At 44.8% G+C, this 14,963-nt stretch overlaps 1 protein-coding gene across 3 annotated transcripts in view; it reads left to right on the top strand.

The window, feature by feature from the left end:
- The window catches only part of CLPB (caseinolytic mitochondrial matrix peptidase chaperone subunit B), a 129,748-nt gene that overhangs the window by 84,137 nt on the left and 30,648 nt on the right, over positions 1-14,963 (top strand). For all 3 annotated transcript variants that reach the window (XM_036426695.2, XM_036426694.2, XM_036426696.2), the window contains one exon: positions 9,952-10,049. In XM_036426695.2, the coding sequence (XP_036282588.1) occupies positions 9,952-10,049 (98 nt within the window). The remainder of the gene's footprint in view (positions 1-9,951; positions 10,050-14,963) is intronic.

Below are 14,963 nucleotides of genomic sequence, written 5' to 3'. Positions count from 1 at the left end.
GCCACTGGAAACTTCCTTCCAGATAACCTCTGTCTGTCAGTCACTACACCACCCTGCCACTGCCGCTACTCCCCCTGCTGTTCCCTCTACCTTCTCCCTACCCTGGCCCCACGTCTGCTTAGTCCACTAGTCACTTACTAACCCTTCACACTGTCCTAGCATCCAGTTCACCTTTCTCCATCGTGTTTTCAGGGTTGTCCTGAAACATCCCATCAAATGTCTGATGAAGTCCACATTTGCCCTAACTGCACCTGATTGAGCTAGGTAATCTTGATAAACAAAGGAAATGAGTTTAGTCTGGCATGACTTGGTTTCCATGAAACCATCCAGATGCCTAGTCATCGTCACCATTTCCTTTTCTAGGCATTCACAAAGCATCTTTAGTAACATTCTGATTCTGGAGACAAGACACATATGTATGAAAAGTGTGTGATCAGATATGTGCTTTAGTGGTTCAAAGGAGGAATTGATCTAAATAGACAGGTATGATTTAGGAAGACTTAAAGATATGGAAATTAGAGCTGGACTTTGCAGAATGTAGGGTCTGAGTGGTGGGCACAGGGGAGTTTGGCACTACTGAAGAGAACAGTAATAGCACAGTGTAGCCCAGTCCTTCAGGTCTGCACTGGAACTGAAAGCTTGGAAGGGTGGCCCAGGACAATGCAGGTGGATGGGAAGAGCTCTGGACTGGAAGGCCTGGATTCTTGTTTATGCTCTTCCACAGTCTCTGTGACCTTGATCTTTAACCTTCCCTTCCCCGGTCCTTTTTTTTTTTTTTTTTTTTTTCTTTTACAGAGAGGAAGGGAGAGGGATAGAGAGTTAGAAACGACGATGAGAGAGAATCATGGACCATCCGCCTCCCGCACACCCCCCACCGGGGATGTGCCCGCAACCAAGGTACATGCCTTTGACCAGAATCGAACCTAGGACCTTTCAGTCCGAAGACCGACGCTCTATCCACTGAGCCAAACCACTTTCAGCCCAGACTTTTTATCTTAGTGTTTGCTTCTGCTCTTCTCCAGTTAATGCTATGATTTCCCATCTCCTCAACCACACAGTGTTGGCTCTCTTATGGTGACAGTGGATCATCATTTTTAACTTCTTGTCCCCCTACCTCACACTGTGTTGTCATTGTTTATCCCTGTCTGTTTCTCACCAGTCGGGGCTCTGCTCAAGGGCAAGAACCAGTCTGATTCCACAGTGTGTCCAGCTCCTGGCCCAGACGCAGTGGGTTTTTATGGAATGACTGGATCCAGCCAGGAGGCAGTAGGTCTCTGTTTCATGAACTTTAGAAATCCACCTCGCTGAAGGCAATTGATCCTCCCCTACTATGTCCATTGGAGAGTTAGGACTTTGGATGACTTTCTGAGAGTTCAGGATATGTGGGTCACAATTCACCTGGCCCCAGACAGGGAAGCTCTGATGGGAGGAAAAGGTGTTCCATTTTGTACCCTTTCTACTGTCTATCCCAAACTTACCTCTAGAAACCCCCCTATCTTGGCTTTAGAGCATCTGAGCACCCTGGAAGAAAAAGGTTATTTCCCCCTCTTTTTGAGTCACTAAGCCTGTGGAAGATAGCATTATGTAGTGGAAAGCCAGACCTCGCTTCTTTTTAAAAAGCAAACAACTTTTTATTATGTAAAATTCCAAACATTTACAAAAAGAATAGTATAATAAATTCCCGCTTTAAATCTCAGCTTTGCGACTTATTTGCTGTATGACTGTGGGAAAATTATTTTAGGTCTCTGAGCCTCTTATTTTCTCAGAGTCTTTGATGAATAATTCAGACACTGTGTATAAAAGCCTTATACCCAGCAAATGTTAGCCCATTTCTTTTCACCATACTCAGTTAAATCATCTGTAAAGTGAAAAAAATAATACTTTCCCTGCTTTGTTCACCAAATTAAGAATTAAATGCATGGAAGTAGTTGGCACAGGGTATGGCACATGAAGTGCCTAGTAAAGATTATTGATTACTATGAGGCATGACTTGGTACAGGTGCACATGTACCTGTGTGTACATATGCTACGAATGCTCAGTGGTGTGGTCTATAATAAAAGTTCAGGATAAACCATCAGGACACCGGGCTCTATTCCCACTTCTGCTGTGCTTCTTGCAGCAGTGTGGTCAGGGCTCTTCTCTCTCACCTTCAGATTCTGGAAATACAGAGGGAAATTGGTCCATCTCTGACCTGAGGTGCTAACATATAGATTGTGAACTGGGATGAGTTCCTGGGAAAGGGAAATAGCAGTAAGGACATCAGGAGCCCAGGGACAAGTGGAGAACACTGAGAGCTGAAGGTGGGGGGGGGAGGCTTCTCAGAGAGGGACCCTTGAAGAATACGCAGTCAGGAGATAGGGGATAGGGTTCCAGGCAGGAGGGGTAGCACAAACAGCAGTGTGGGAACAGGACAGGTGCATGGCTTCTCTGGTGTGGTTGGTTATTGACTCTGACTACTTCCTTGATGAGAGTTCACAACCAAAAAGAATAGCTGGCTCTGCACCTCTAATCATAGGAAAGATTTCCCTTTATATTCAATAAAAACATCTAATTGGAGATAGTAAGCAGACTGTTGAAATAGTGAAAATCAGGATGAAGGTGGAAAAGGAGTTAGCAGTCAAAATAGAAAAGGAGAGAGGGTGATTACAAAGGACATTGTACAGCCCATACAATCGTTTTTGTCAATCATTTTTGAGCTTTTTATCTTCTTCAGTCCAAAGAAAACCCCTAGATGTGGGCAGGGCAGCAATCATTACCACCAGAGATGAGAAGCAGGTACCCTAGATCACACAGCCAGGGAGTAGTGACCCCTACCCCACTGCTCCCTGCCCTGCACTCTTTTATAGGGCTGGGAGCCAGCTGCATGTAGGGGCAGGGTGAGTCATGGAAACTGCATTAGGACTGTGGGGTGGGAGAAGCTGACAAAGCTGTGGGGGGTGAGCATTCAATATTATTGATAATAGCCTAAGATATTTGTATAAGGCAGTTTCTGTTGCGTGCTTTTTAAAGCCTCTTACGCAGATTGTCATCTTTGACATTCACAGGGGTAGACAGAGGGCCTGGACAGGGTAGTGTCAAGAAAGGAGAGAATAGCAGGTCCCTCTCCTCCGCGCCCCCAGCTTAGCAATAAGATGTGAAACCTCCCCCTTCCTCCCTCCCCCCCAAATTTCAACACTCTTGCCAGGAAGGGAAAGTGGGCCTCAACCATGTCTCACCCACAGAGCATCAAAAATGTTAGTCTAACCTGACCTATTCTGCCACCCAGACAGAGAGGTATCTAGGACCAGTAAAGACACTAGGGATTTTGGCATGGTCACACACTTGCAGTCAGAAGGCTCTTCTGGGGCAGAAAGAACAGTCATGTTGTGTGTGGCCTCAGAAGATAACACCTGCCCTGACTGGTTTGGCTCAGTGGATAGAGCGTCAGCCTGCAAACTGAAGGGTCCCAGGTTCAATTCCAGTCAAGGGCATGTACCTTGGTTTCGGGCACATCCCCAGTAGAGAGTGTGTAGGAGGCAGCTGATCAATGTTTCTCTCTCATCGATGTTACTAACTCTCTCTCCCTCTCCCTTCCTCTCTGTAAAAAATCAATAAAAAATTTTTTAAAAAAAAGAAGATAACATCTATTAAAAGCCCATTGGTTTGGTAAATGTTACTGAATCCTGTTAAGTGCTGGGTAGCAAGGATAGGCAGTGAATCAGACATGGTCCCTAGCTTCTAAGAGCTCCAAGTCTTGGTTGCAGACAGACGATTTTAACACAGCGTGATTAGTGCAGTAAGATAGAGGCAGAAGGGCCCATGGAAGCACAAAGGATGGGGTGGTAGGAAGACAAGGAAACTTTCCTGGAGGAGAAACCTAACTGGGTCTTAAAAAATGAATAGGTATTTGCAGGAAGACCAGAATGGGGTGGGATGGGGTGGGAGTGAGAGGTTGGGGCTTATATGAAAAGGATATACATACTCTTAGTTTAATGGGGAAAGTTCTTGAAGTGTCATGAGCTTGGGGCTTGGTTCTGGGCATGTTCAGGGAAGCCAGGTGACCACCTGTTCTGTAAGTAGAAGGGAGTCACTTCTTTGGGAGCTGGGAGAGCTCACTATTAATGTCTTTGTTCTCTTGGGAAGTCTGTGATTGTGTCAAATCAAAGGCAGGTGCGGTGCTGGAGAAGAGCACTGGGCTTCCTGGGCCCCGGTGGGCCATGCCTTCTCTCTCACCAACACCATTTCCACTGCCTTACTCTGCCCTGGGTGATGAGACCCACCCTACCAGCCAGGACCCATGAGCACCCACACCACACCCTACCTTCCTGGCTCAAGCCCTATTGACAGATCCCCCAGAATCTGAAGGAATTCAAGACAAATGGTTAAGAGGATGGAGTTAATAAAATTTGAAAAATTGAGGCCTGTCACTCCACTAAACTTTTTTCAATACCACTGACAGAAACATATTTCCCCAATGAGTGACCTTCCACAGCTGTAGCGGGCAGCGCAGCCGCAGCAGTGCTGCCAAGAAGGCAGCCTGCTATTTATCAAATATTATAAGCTGGGACACACTAATCTGGAGCAGGGAGAAGAGGGGAGGGGTCCTGCACTACACTGCCTGGGGTGCTCCAGGTGTTGGCCCCAACCCCAGACAGCCAGTGGGAGGTGACGGATGGCCTGCGATTAGCACTCCCCACCTCCACCCAGCCCTCTCACTTGCTCCCAGAGGCCTGACCCTCTGGACCAGCTGCTCAGCCTGGAGAGGCCCTGGGTGGGAGGCAAGGGGAGGTCAGGCCAGGGCACGGGCCATCCTGATGCCCCCGGAGAGGGCAGGCGGGTGAGGCCCAACATGGTTATTTATTGGAGTATAATGGTTTGTGGCCGTTGGTCGTGAAGGTGAAATCGATCAGTTGTAGAAGTCAGGTTCTATCAATTATTACAGCAATTAGTCAAGTCAGAACATCAGAGCAAGAGTGTGGGGGCTGGGGGTTAATATTAGATGGACATTATCCATGGTGCCCCTGCCTCAGCCTTCCTAAAGTGGGAGCAGACGTGCTACCCTGAGGCTCCAGAGCCTTGGGGAAACTCACTGGCTTCCCCTCTCAGAAGTGGCTGGGGTGGAGCCTGACTGAGAGCTTCCTGGTCTAGAGACAGGCCCAGCACTGCTTTAAAAGGCATCTCTGTGCTGGCTGGCCCAGGTGCAGGGATGTCCTACCTGTCCCCATCCCATTCTTTATGAGAAGTGACACAGCTCCTACTAGAAATTACTCAGTGGCCAATGTTTATGGCACACATTTTTCATTCTGTAAGCAAATATAGATCACTGACAGCACTTGTTTGAAGCGGTTAATCTCACCCTCAGTCCTACTGTCTTTCTCTCTCACCTTGTCTTTCTTTTTCCTCTCCCCTTCTCTTTCCCATTTTTTCTCCTCTTCCATTTCTCTTCTCTTTGCCCATCTTGTTTTGTTCTGTTTATATATATATACATATATATATATATATATATATATATATATATATATATATAATTGATTTTTTTATAGAGAGGAAGGGAGAGGGATAGAGAGCTAGAAACATCAATCAGAGAGAAACATCGACCAGCTGCCTCTTGCACACCCCCTACTAGGGATGTGCCCGCAACCAATGTACATGCCCTTGACCGGAATCGAACCTGGGACCCTTCAGTCTGCAGGCCAACACTCTATCCACTGAGCCAAACCGGTTTCGGCTCTTTGCCCTTCTTGTCTTTCCCTTCTTGGTTTCTCTCTCATCACCCTTCCATTCCAGCCCATATCTAGTGACAGAGCTCTCCTTTAAGCTGCCAAAAAGACCTTCCTTACTAGGAAGGCTATACTTTATCCTATAAGCAGTGAAAAGCCACTGAAGGATTTTTCAGCAGCACGTGTCCTGGCTGCCCAGATGGTAGTGTGAAGAATTGGAGTTAAAAAAATCTGGGGTGGGTTTGACTCCTGGTCTAAAGAAATAACCAACTTTGTGACCTTATTTCAGTTCTCTGTACCCTGTTTCCATGTCTGTAGCATGAGAATTTTAATTTCTAACCCTCAGGATGGTTGTTAGGATTAAATGATATAATACATATAAAGTGCAGAGCACAGTGTCTGGCATACAGTAAGTGCTTAGTAAATACCAGCGGCTATTATCACCACTTCTAAATATATATCCAAAAGACATAAAATCATACATTCATGTAAAGATTTTTATATATTAATAGATGTTCATAGCAACATTCATAATGGCTAAAAGGGGGAAACAACCCAGATGTCCATCTGCTAGTGAAGGGATAAGCAAAATGTGGTATATCCACACAGTGGAATATTATTCAGGTATAAAAAGGAATGGAGTACATGCTACACTCGTGTAGTAGCATGAATAATACATGCTACAACATGGAGGGACCTTGAAAACATTATGCTAAGTGAAAGAAACCAGACACAAAGGCCACACATTGTATTTATATGAAAGATCAAGTATAGGCAAACCTATAGAGATAGACAGTGGTTGCTGGGGTTGAGGGAGATGGGGAGAGGTGGGTAGCCTTTGATAATGGTTATAAGGTTTATTTCTGAGATAATGAAAATGATTTAGAATTAAACAGTGGTAATGGTTTTATGACTTTGTAAGTATATTTCAAACCACTGAATTGTATACTTCAAAAGGGTATGTGAATTATTATATCTCAGTTTAAAATCATATGATTCTGTAGCAAATTCCTATTAGAAAATAGGATTGTGGCCGAAATTGGTTTGGCTCAGTGGATAAGAGCGTTGGTCTGCAGACTGAAAGGTCCTGGGTTCGATTCCAGTCAGGGGCATGTACCTTGGTTGCGGGCACATCCCCAGTAGGGGGTGTGCAAGAGGCAGCTGGTCGATGACTCTCATCGATGTTTCTAGCTCTCTATCCCTCTCCCTTCCTCTCTGTACAAAATCAATAAAATATATTTAATATATATATATTTTTTTAATATACCGGCAAAATATATATATTTTTAAAAAGAAAAAGAAAATAGGATTGTGTATAAAAATATTAATTGTGTTATTGATAATAAATTTCCTGCACTCTGCCCCTTTCCCCTCTTCCTCTCACACCTCTTTCTCTGCAGCCCAAGCAGACAGCACATATAAATGCTTAATAAATTATTGCTATTGCTAATAAGTACATCAGTTTTTAAGAAGCAGAGAGCTTCTATAGAAATAGGTTTATATCTATACTAATAAAAGGGTAATATGCTAATTAGACTGGATTGACTGGATGTCTTGCAGATGTCCAACTTCCTTCCAGACAAAGCCATGGTAGCGGGGGCTGAGGCAGAGGCATTTGGGGGCAATCAGGCCAGCGGGGGAGCGAGCAGTTAGGGGCAAGATCAGACTGGCAATGGGAGCAAGCAGTTAGAGGCAAGGCAGAGGTCTTATGGTCAATCAGGCTGGCAGGGGAGCAGTTAGGGCAATTAGGTCGGCAGGCAGAGGCAGTTAGGGGCAATCAGGCAGGCAGGTAGGCGAGCAGTTAGGAGCCAGTGGTTCCAGATTGGAGAGGGTGCAGGCCAGGCTGAGGAACCTCCCCTCCCCCCCACACACACACATCATGCATGAATTTCATGCACTGGGCCTCTAGTTATGATGTAAATGTTTCCACAGTCTGGGATTGAGAAATGCTGATTTTCAACAGTGACGGGACACACTGACAGTCTTACCTGTGTATTTAGTGTCCCCAGCCAGCCGGTTACCTTCTTATGGCAGAGACTGCATCTTAACCTTTCTTTACTTTTTAGACAACACTTCCCAAGCAAGAAAGATCAAGGAATGTTCTATTTAACATATAGTTCTTGACCATCTGCCGTGTTCAAAGCACAGCTTTCCTCTCAGGTTTCTCTCTTCCTACCTTGAGAGGAGTGCCTTTGGAGGAGGACCAGTAATTCTATGTCCCAAGCCCCACTCATTTAAAGTTTGCCAAATTGAATGGAATGGAGTTTTTGTCTCTTTTTTTTGTTTTGTTTTTTGTTTTTTTTAAATAAGTCTCCTACATCTTTGTCCCCCAACGTACATTTCTTTTTTTTTCTTTTTTTTTAAATATATTTTATTGATTTTTGTACAGAGAGGAAGGAAGAGAGATAGAGAGCTAGAAACATCAATGAGAGAGAGTCATCGATCAGCTGCCTCCTGCACACCCCCCACTGGGGATATGCCCGCAACCAAGGTACATGCCCTTGACCGGAATCGAACCCAGGCCCTTCAGTCCCCAAGCCGACGCTCTATCCATTGAGCCAAACCGGTCCCGTGGAATGGAGTTTTTGAAGAGGAGAGTAAGGTGCTCAGACCTGGGCTTTGGAGGAGATTCTGACAGCCTGGGGGTGGAGTAGCCTTTCCTCCATAACTGCCAAGCCTGGCACACAGTAAACTATACAGGCTTGACAGCTGCTGGCACTTAAAAGAGGGAGAAGGTAGATGGATGACCCCAGACAAGCTGGGTTTTTTTTGTTTGTTTTTTGTTTTGTCATACTTAAGTTCTTTGTCTTCAAATCACAGGAACTAATGATTGGAGGGAAACTTGCCTATAAGCACACACTCAACAACAACTAGTATTGGTACTATACTATAGCCTCGAACTGAACCTGGGCTGGCACAGCCAGGCTGCTGGGGATGGCCACGCCCTTCCAGAGGACTCTGCTGATTCTGGCAGGCAGAAAATGCCAGAGAAAAAAGAGCATTAAAAGAGTGAGGGGCCCATCAGCTGGTGTGGCTCACCTGTTGAGCATTGACCCAGGAACCTAGATGTCATTGGTTCGATTTCCAGTCAGGGGATAGGCCCGGCTTTCCGGCTCCATCTCCGAGGGGATCGTTGATATTTCTCTCTCATCTCATCAAAGTTTCTTTCTTTCTTTCTTTCTTTCCTTTTTCTTTTTTTTTTATCCTCACTCGAGGATTTTCCCATTGATTTTTAGAGAGAGTGGGAGGGAAGGGGAGAGACACAGAGAAACCTTGATGTGGGAAGAGATATCAGTTGTCTGCCTCCCACATGCATCCTGACCTGGGAGGGGCAGGGATTGAGCCTGCAATCTAAGTATGTACCCTTGACCGGAATCGAACCTGGTACCCTTCAGTCTGCAGCCTGAAGCTCTATTTTCTGAGCCAAACTGGCTTGGACATCTCATCAAGGTTTCTATCTCTTTATCCTTCTCTCTTCCTCTCTCTAAAAATCAATAAAATATAAAATAAGTACAACTTAAAAAGTAAAACGTTTTTAAAAGGGGAACGGAGTTGGTCCGAAGGTTGTGGGTTATTGTTAAGCTGATTAACATTAAAAAGGGGAACGGAGAGTAAGAAAGAAGGGAGGCTTTTCATTGTTATTTGGGACATTCTGTGCTTTAGAAAGGAACCTTTTATATGATTTTTGTGAATGAATATTCATCTGTATCTGAATGAGTTGGATAACAGGAGTATTTTGTTTATTGATTTTTAGAGAGAAACATTGTTTTGTTTCACTTATTATTTGGTTGCTTCTTGTATGTATCTTGACCAGAGATCGAACCCGCAACCTTGGTCTATCAGGACAATGCTCTGACCAACTGAGCTACCCAGCTAGGACATAATGGGAGTATTTTAATGACGAAGGCCATTGGGGATAAAGTAATCATATGTTTGGTACATTTGTTGGCTTATTCAGCTGGTGTATTTGCATGTAACACATCTGTATGTGTGATAGTATGTGTAGCATGTTTCTGTACATGTGGGAGCCCCAATACTCTGACCTCTGTGTCAGAGAGGGCTAAGAACTCTCCTCTCAGAGTAGCTTGACATGTTCTTCCCACCACTCTACAGCCTCTTAAGTTTTTGTTGCTCTACATTTCCATAGGCATTCCTGACAATAAAATCAGGGTCCAATCTCACTGATTGCTCATAGAGCCTTGCTCACAGAGCCCCCGACCACCCCTGACAACCTCTTTCTTCTCCTGCCAGGAGCCAACCCCCTACAGAGGAATGAAATGGGACACACACCCTTGGACTATGCCCGAGAGGGGGAAGTGATGAAGCTTCTAAGGACTTCTGAGGCCAAGGTAAGTCTCAGAGAAAGGAGAAGGCCTGAGGGCACTCTGGGAGGCATTTAATCTTTCACTCATTAAATTAGGTCAGGCTTCACACTTCCCCTTAGGTGATTATTGTCTGTTGAAAACAAATCCAACCCCTAGACTCATCAAGAATAAGAAACTGTTCTTGTCCTGAACCACTTTTTGCCTGAGCCACTTTTTGCTTCTGAGGATTAACCATCAAATTTAACGTTTGAGATGACGGACCTCCTAACTCCTCTTCACAGGTGGGGAGCTAGTGAGACAAACTCTTCAGCCCAGGCCTCATGTATTCTATAGCCTCATCAGGCGATCTTTCCTTTCACCACTCCTCTAGAACCATTCTCTAACGCTCCTCTTCACACACACTCCAGAGAACAGTAGACAGTCTGAGACCTCCCCCCAAACCTTCATCTTAATTTCATCCTCTCACCCAAACTTTCGAACTCCATAAAGACTCCTCCCAGCCACTGAACTGTAGCTCAGGAACTACTTGGCACAATCCAAGAACTCGAATCACAAATCTCAGAGTTGGCAGGGACCTCAGAAATCATCAAGTCCAGTGATGGGAAATCGTACCAAAGCCAAACCAAATAAGTCGGAGGAAAATAGAGCTGTTCTGGTTTAAGGAGAGGCAGACCTGTTCCTTTCCTGGCCTGTTCCTCTCCTGAGCAGCCTCCTTGGAGGCTCTGCTGTCGGGCAAACATTTTAAATCTCTGAAATCAAATGAGTCATTTTACTTATAGATGAATTGGAACCCATGGGTGTGATATGTGGCTTGCCTTTGGTCCCAGAGTAAGTTAGCATCAAAACTGAAACTAGTGGACTTGGACAAAGTTTAGTGACAGGACTGGAACTGGAAGACCTGGTTCCTGACCCTGTCTTATGCTCTTTCCAGCATCATGGAGTCTCTTGTTGGCAAATGGCTGAAGTGCCCTGAGATGATTCAGTGTAGCAGGTCCCACCTAGTGGCAAATACTCTCTGTCTTGAGAAAAAGCACTTAGGTCACTGCAGGCTGTAGGCTGTGATTCCAGCTCCATCACTTACTGACTGGGTGACCTTGGGCTAGCACTTTCCCTCTCAGAAGCTTGATTTACCTCTGTGAAATGAAAACATTGGACTAAATTGTTTCTAAAGTTTCTTTCAATATATGATTGTCTGTGTGCTGGTCAGGATAAACATATTATGCTGTTGTAACAACCCCAAATTTCAGTTGTCTAAAAGAATAAATATTTATTTTGCCTCACACTGCATGTTCATTGTGGGTCGTTTGGAGGGGGTGTGAGGATGTGTGTGCTCTGCTCATTACAGGCACTCAGGGACCCGAGTACAGAGCAGCCATCCTGTGGAACAATGCTGAGTGCATGGGGAAAGAATTTTCTGGAAGATCTTGCACTGCAGTTAAATGCACAGTTTGGAAATAGGACCTTCTACTTCCACTCACAACTCACTAGACATACTAATCCCATGTTCCTGCCCAATCATAAGGAAACAAGGAGATCAAGAGTGAACTTACCATGTGCCTAGAAGGGGGAGAACTGGAAATACTTGGTAACCAGCATTAATCACAGCTTCTATCCTTGAAATCCTTAGTAACCATCTTGCAATGTTCCTTCCAGAGAAGGAGAGGAGTTAGGAAGGTGGACTGGCTTTCACAGCACATTCCAAGGGGCACTTGGGACCAGCAAAGAGCAAAACTTCCATAGAGCAAACGCTTCCCTCCCTTTGTTCAGATTTCCCACCCCTAGGAGCAGCCCTTGAAGTCAGGTCAGCTTTCCGTGTGCCTTAAGGAAATCCCTAAGCATGTTTCCGATAACCTTGGGGACTGCATCCCAGTCATAATTTCCCCTTTCAGACTAATTATTGTCTCCTGAGAGCAAGCACTGCACTTGGCTAAGAAGACAAATGATTTTTCAGGTGTTGTGATATAGGTCAGGCTCTGGGCTTCTTGGTGCCAGCATATGTGGAGGGTTAGAGCTGCTGAGGGACTCTTCACAGAATTTAGCTGCCCAAGAAATGGCTTGATGTTGGTCACAAGGCAGTTAACAAATGGCACTTGTGTTCCTCTTCCAATCAGACCCTCTGGAAAGCAACAGTAGACACTACTTTTTGAGTAAACTGAATTCTTAGAGTCTCTGCAAGGAGGGCAGTAAGGGGGCGAGAGGAACTGCCCGAAAAAAGGCTAAAGGCAATAGAGTCGTCTGGCCCTGAAGAGAGATTGCACGTAGGCATGGGAACGGCTGTGGATGGAAGGGGTGGAGATTCATTCAGTGGCAAAGCTAGGACAGAGCAAGCTTAATGGGTGGCAGCTGCAAAGAGGAGCTCCCTAACAGAGCTGTTGTACAGTACAAGAGGCCACCAATAGAGGCTAAGCAGCCACTTAGAGTCAGCCCTCGGCTCCTGCAGCCTCTCAACTGGAAGACTGTTTTTTGTCACTTCTCTGTACTTGATCCCTTCATCCGGTCTGGACTCCTACATCTGGAATGTCCAGCTGTCAGCTCAACATTTCCACCTGATTGCTCTGCTCTCTCGTCAGGTCCTGACTAGCTGAACTACCCCTCAGCCCTCTTCTCTCAGTGCTTAGCATCTATGTGGTCACCCATTTTTTCTGCTCTGTTTTTTTCCTCCAAGCTGCAAAAACTGCCTCTTCAAAATTATGAGGCAGAGTTTCTGGGGAAGAGCACTGCTTTAGACCTGGGTTCTGTCTCCCTCTGCCAGTAAGAGAGCAGCATCTGCTCCTGAGGCCCTGTATTTGTAACGTAATGACTCAGGCCTGGAGGGTGCTCCAGCCTGAGACCGCGTCGCCTGGCTCTTTGTCTAAACATGAATTACCACCGCTGTGACCTTATCTTACTCCTCTGCTATCTGTCCAGTATCCTTTGCCACCCAGCTCAGCCTCTTCCACCTTCACCTACCACTGTGTAGTCAAATATGTGCTCCTTACAGAAAATTTGTAATTATAAAAGCTATCTGTCCCATCATAGAAAATTAGGAAGGTAAAATAAGAGAATTAAATAATTCAGAACATATTTATAAATGGCATCTGTGTGCCAAGCTCTGGGCTATGTGGGAAGAAAACAGATGGTGAAACACTGAAGGATCCCACAGTCTGATAAGGAGACAGGCAAGCGAACCATGACACCACTGAAAACCCAGAGGTGGCCTCTCATCCTGCCTGGAAGACCAAGGAAAGCCTCCTGGAAGAGATGTCAACTAGCTAACTTTAAAAGCATTCTAGTCCTTCTATCTGTTTGTAACCACTATTAATATTTTTAATTACTTATAATAATAGTAGGTACCATTTATCTAATGTATTCCAGGCACTATGCCAGGTACTCTAATATATGTTTTTTCTAACCCTATAACAAACATATGAAGCAGTTCTTAGTATTCCATTTTACAGATGGGAAACTAAAGCTGAAAGAAAGCAAGCAGGTGATTTACAGAAAATCTAAGTTGTTAAAAATAACTATTGAGATATAAATAAGAGATTTCCTCTTATGATACTATATTTACCTTTTCTGGACCATACCTATATATATTTATATAGGTGGACTTTTTGTGTATACCAGGGATCTCAAACTGGCAGCCATATTTTATTTTGCCAGCTAGAATTTTTTAAATGTAAATGTAATGCTTTAGAGGTTGGCATGTGGACTCTCTAGCCACAGGCCTTCCATTCCCTATTGTATGGGCTTGTCTGTCAAAATCTGTATTTTCTACTTGACTCTCAAGATGTTTGAGTTATGATCTAGTTCTTCATTTGGGATATGCTTTTTTCACTTAATGTTATTTCTTGATGTTTTTCCTATTTTAAAATTATCAGTTAGGCTAATTTTTTTTTTATTATTCTGCCTTTCAAAAGGTGTTGTTTAACCTAAAATTTCTGTTACCTTCATTGGCCCAAATGAGTTACTCCTCACTGATAGTTTACTCCATTCTTTTGGCCTCCTTTGGAACCTTCTTTCCCCCACCCCCCCCCCAAGAAGATCCAGAGGTAGATGAAGCCCAGCTCCTGTCCCCTGAGGGGGCCATGTGAGAGAGGAGGATGGGGAGATGCCAGTACTCCCAGCTCTGATACCCACACACTGACTTGTGCCTTAGGGGAGGGGTCTACACAGATTTTGTGGGGCTCCAAGAAAGCCTGGGTCTCCTCCAGGCAGAATGAGCAGGTCAGGCTTCCTAGAGAAGGTAGCCTGTGACCTCACTAGATCAGGGGTCGGGAACATCCAGCCTGCAAAATCATTTGGTCTGGCCCTGCCAGGCATTAAGGGTAAGTGAAGTGTTTGACCAAATATAGCAGGCTAATTTTTAAGTTAATAATTTTGTATGGCCCGCAAATTATGTTATAACTTCCAAATAGTCCTTGGCAGAATAAAGGTTTCCCACCCCTGCACTAGATAGAGAGTTTAATACTTAAAGCTTAGACCATTTTCATGTCTTAACTAAGTGACGAAGGAGAGGTAGAAATATGTCTCTGCGCACATGATGGCAGATAAAACAAAAATATGGGGAGCTGTTCCATGATGAATATTCAGCTGAGGGGGACGTGCTGGTGCCAGCCCGCATCTCTACTCCCAGATCCTCACTCCACCGAGACTCACGAGGAATTTATTGCTCATTTTAATCACACCCAGAGAATGAATTGGCAGGAATATTAGGCAGATAGACCTATCATATATATTTTATTTGCATATCCCAGTGACAGAAGCACAAGCACATTTCCTATGTCTATATTTTTTCATTTGCTTCAGGGGTAGCTTGGGATGCAATGCTCCCTTGGGCCCCCATTCAAGGCTTCGAGCCTGGGTGCTCCCATCAGAGCTGAAGAAAGCTTTGCAGGAGGGAAGGGTGAGGTATGCAGGAGGGTAGGAGGATTGTGTTTCTCCTGGTTTAGGGTGAAA

This window comes from Pipistrellus kuhlii, unplaced genomic scaffold, assembly GCF_014108245.1.
Source record: "Pipistrellus kuhlii isolate mPipKuh1 unplaced genomic scaffold, mPipKuh1.p scaffold_m20_p_9, whole genome shotgun sequence".
NCBI lineage: Eukaryota > Metazoa > Chordata > Mammalia > Chiroptera > Vespertilionidae > Pipistrellus > Pipistrellus kuhlii.
Note: the sequence above shows the minus strand (reverse complement) of the source record. Positions and strands in the feature narration are given on the sequence as shown.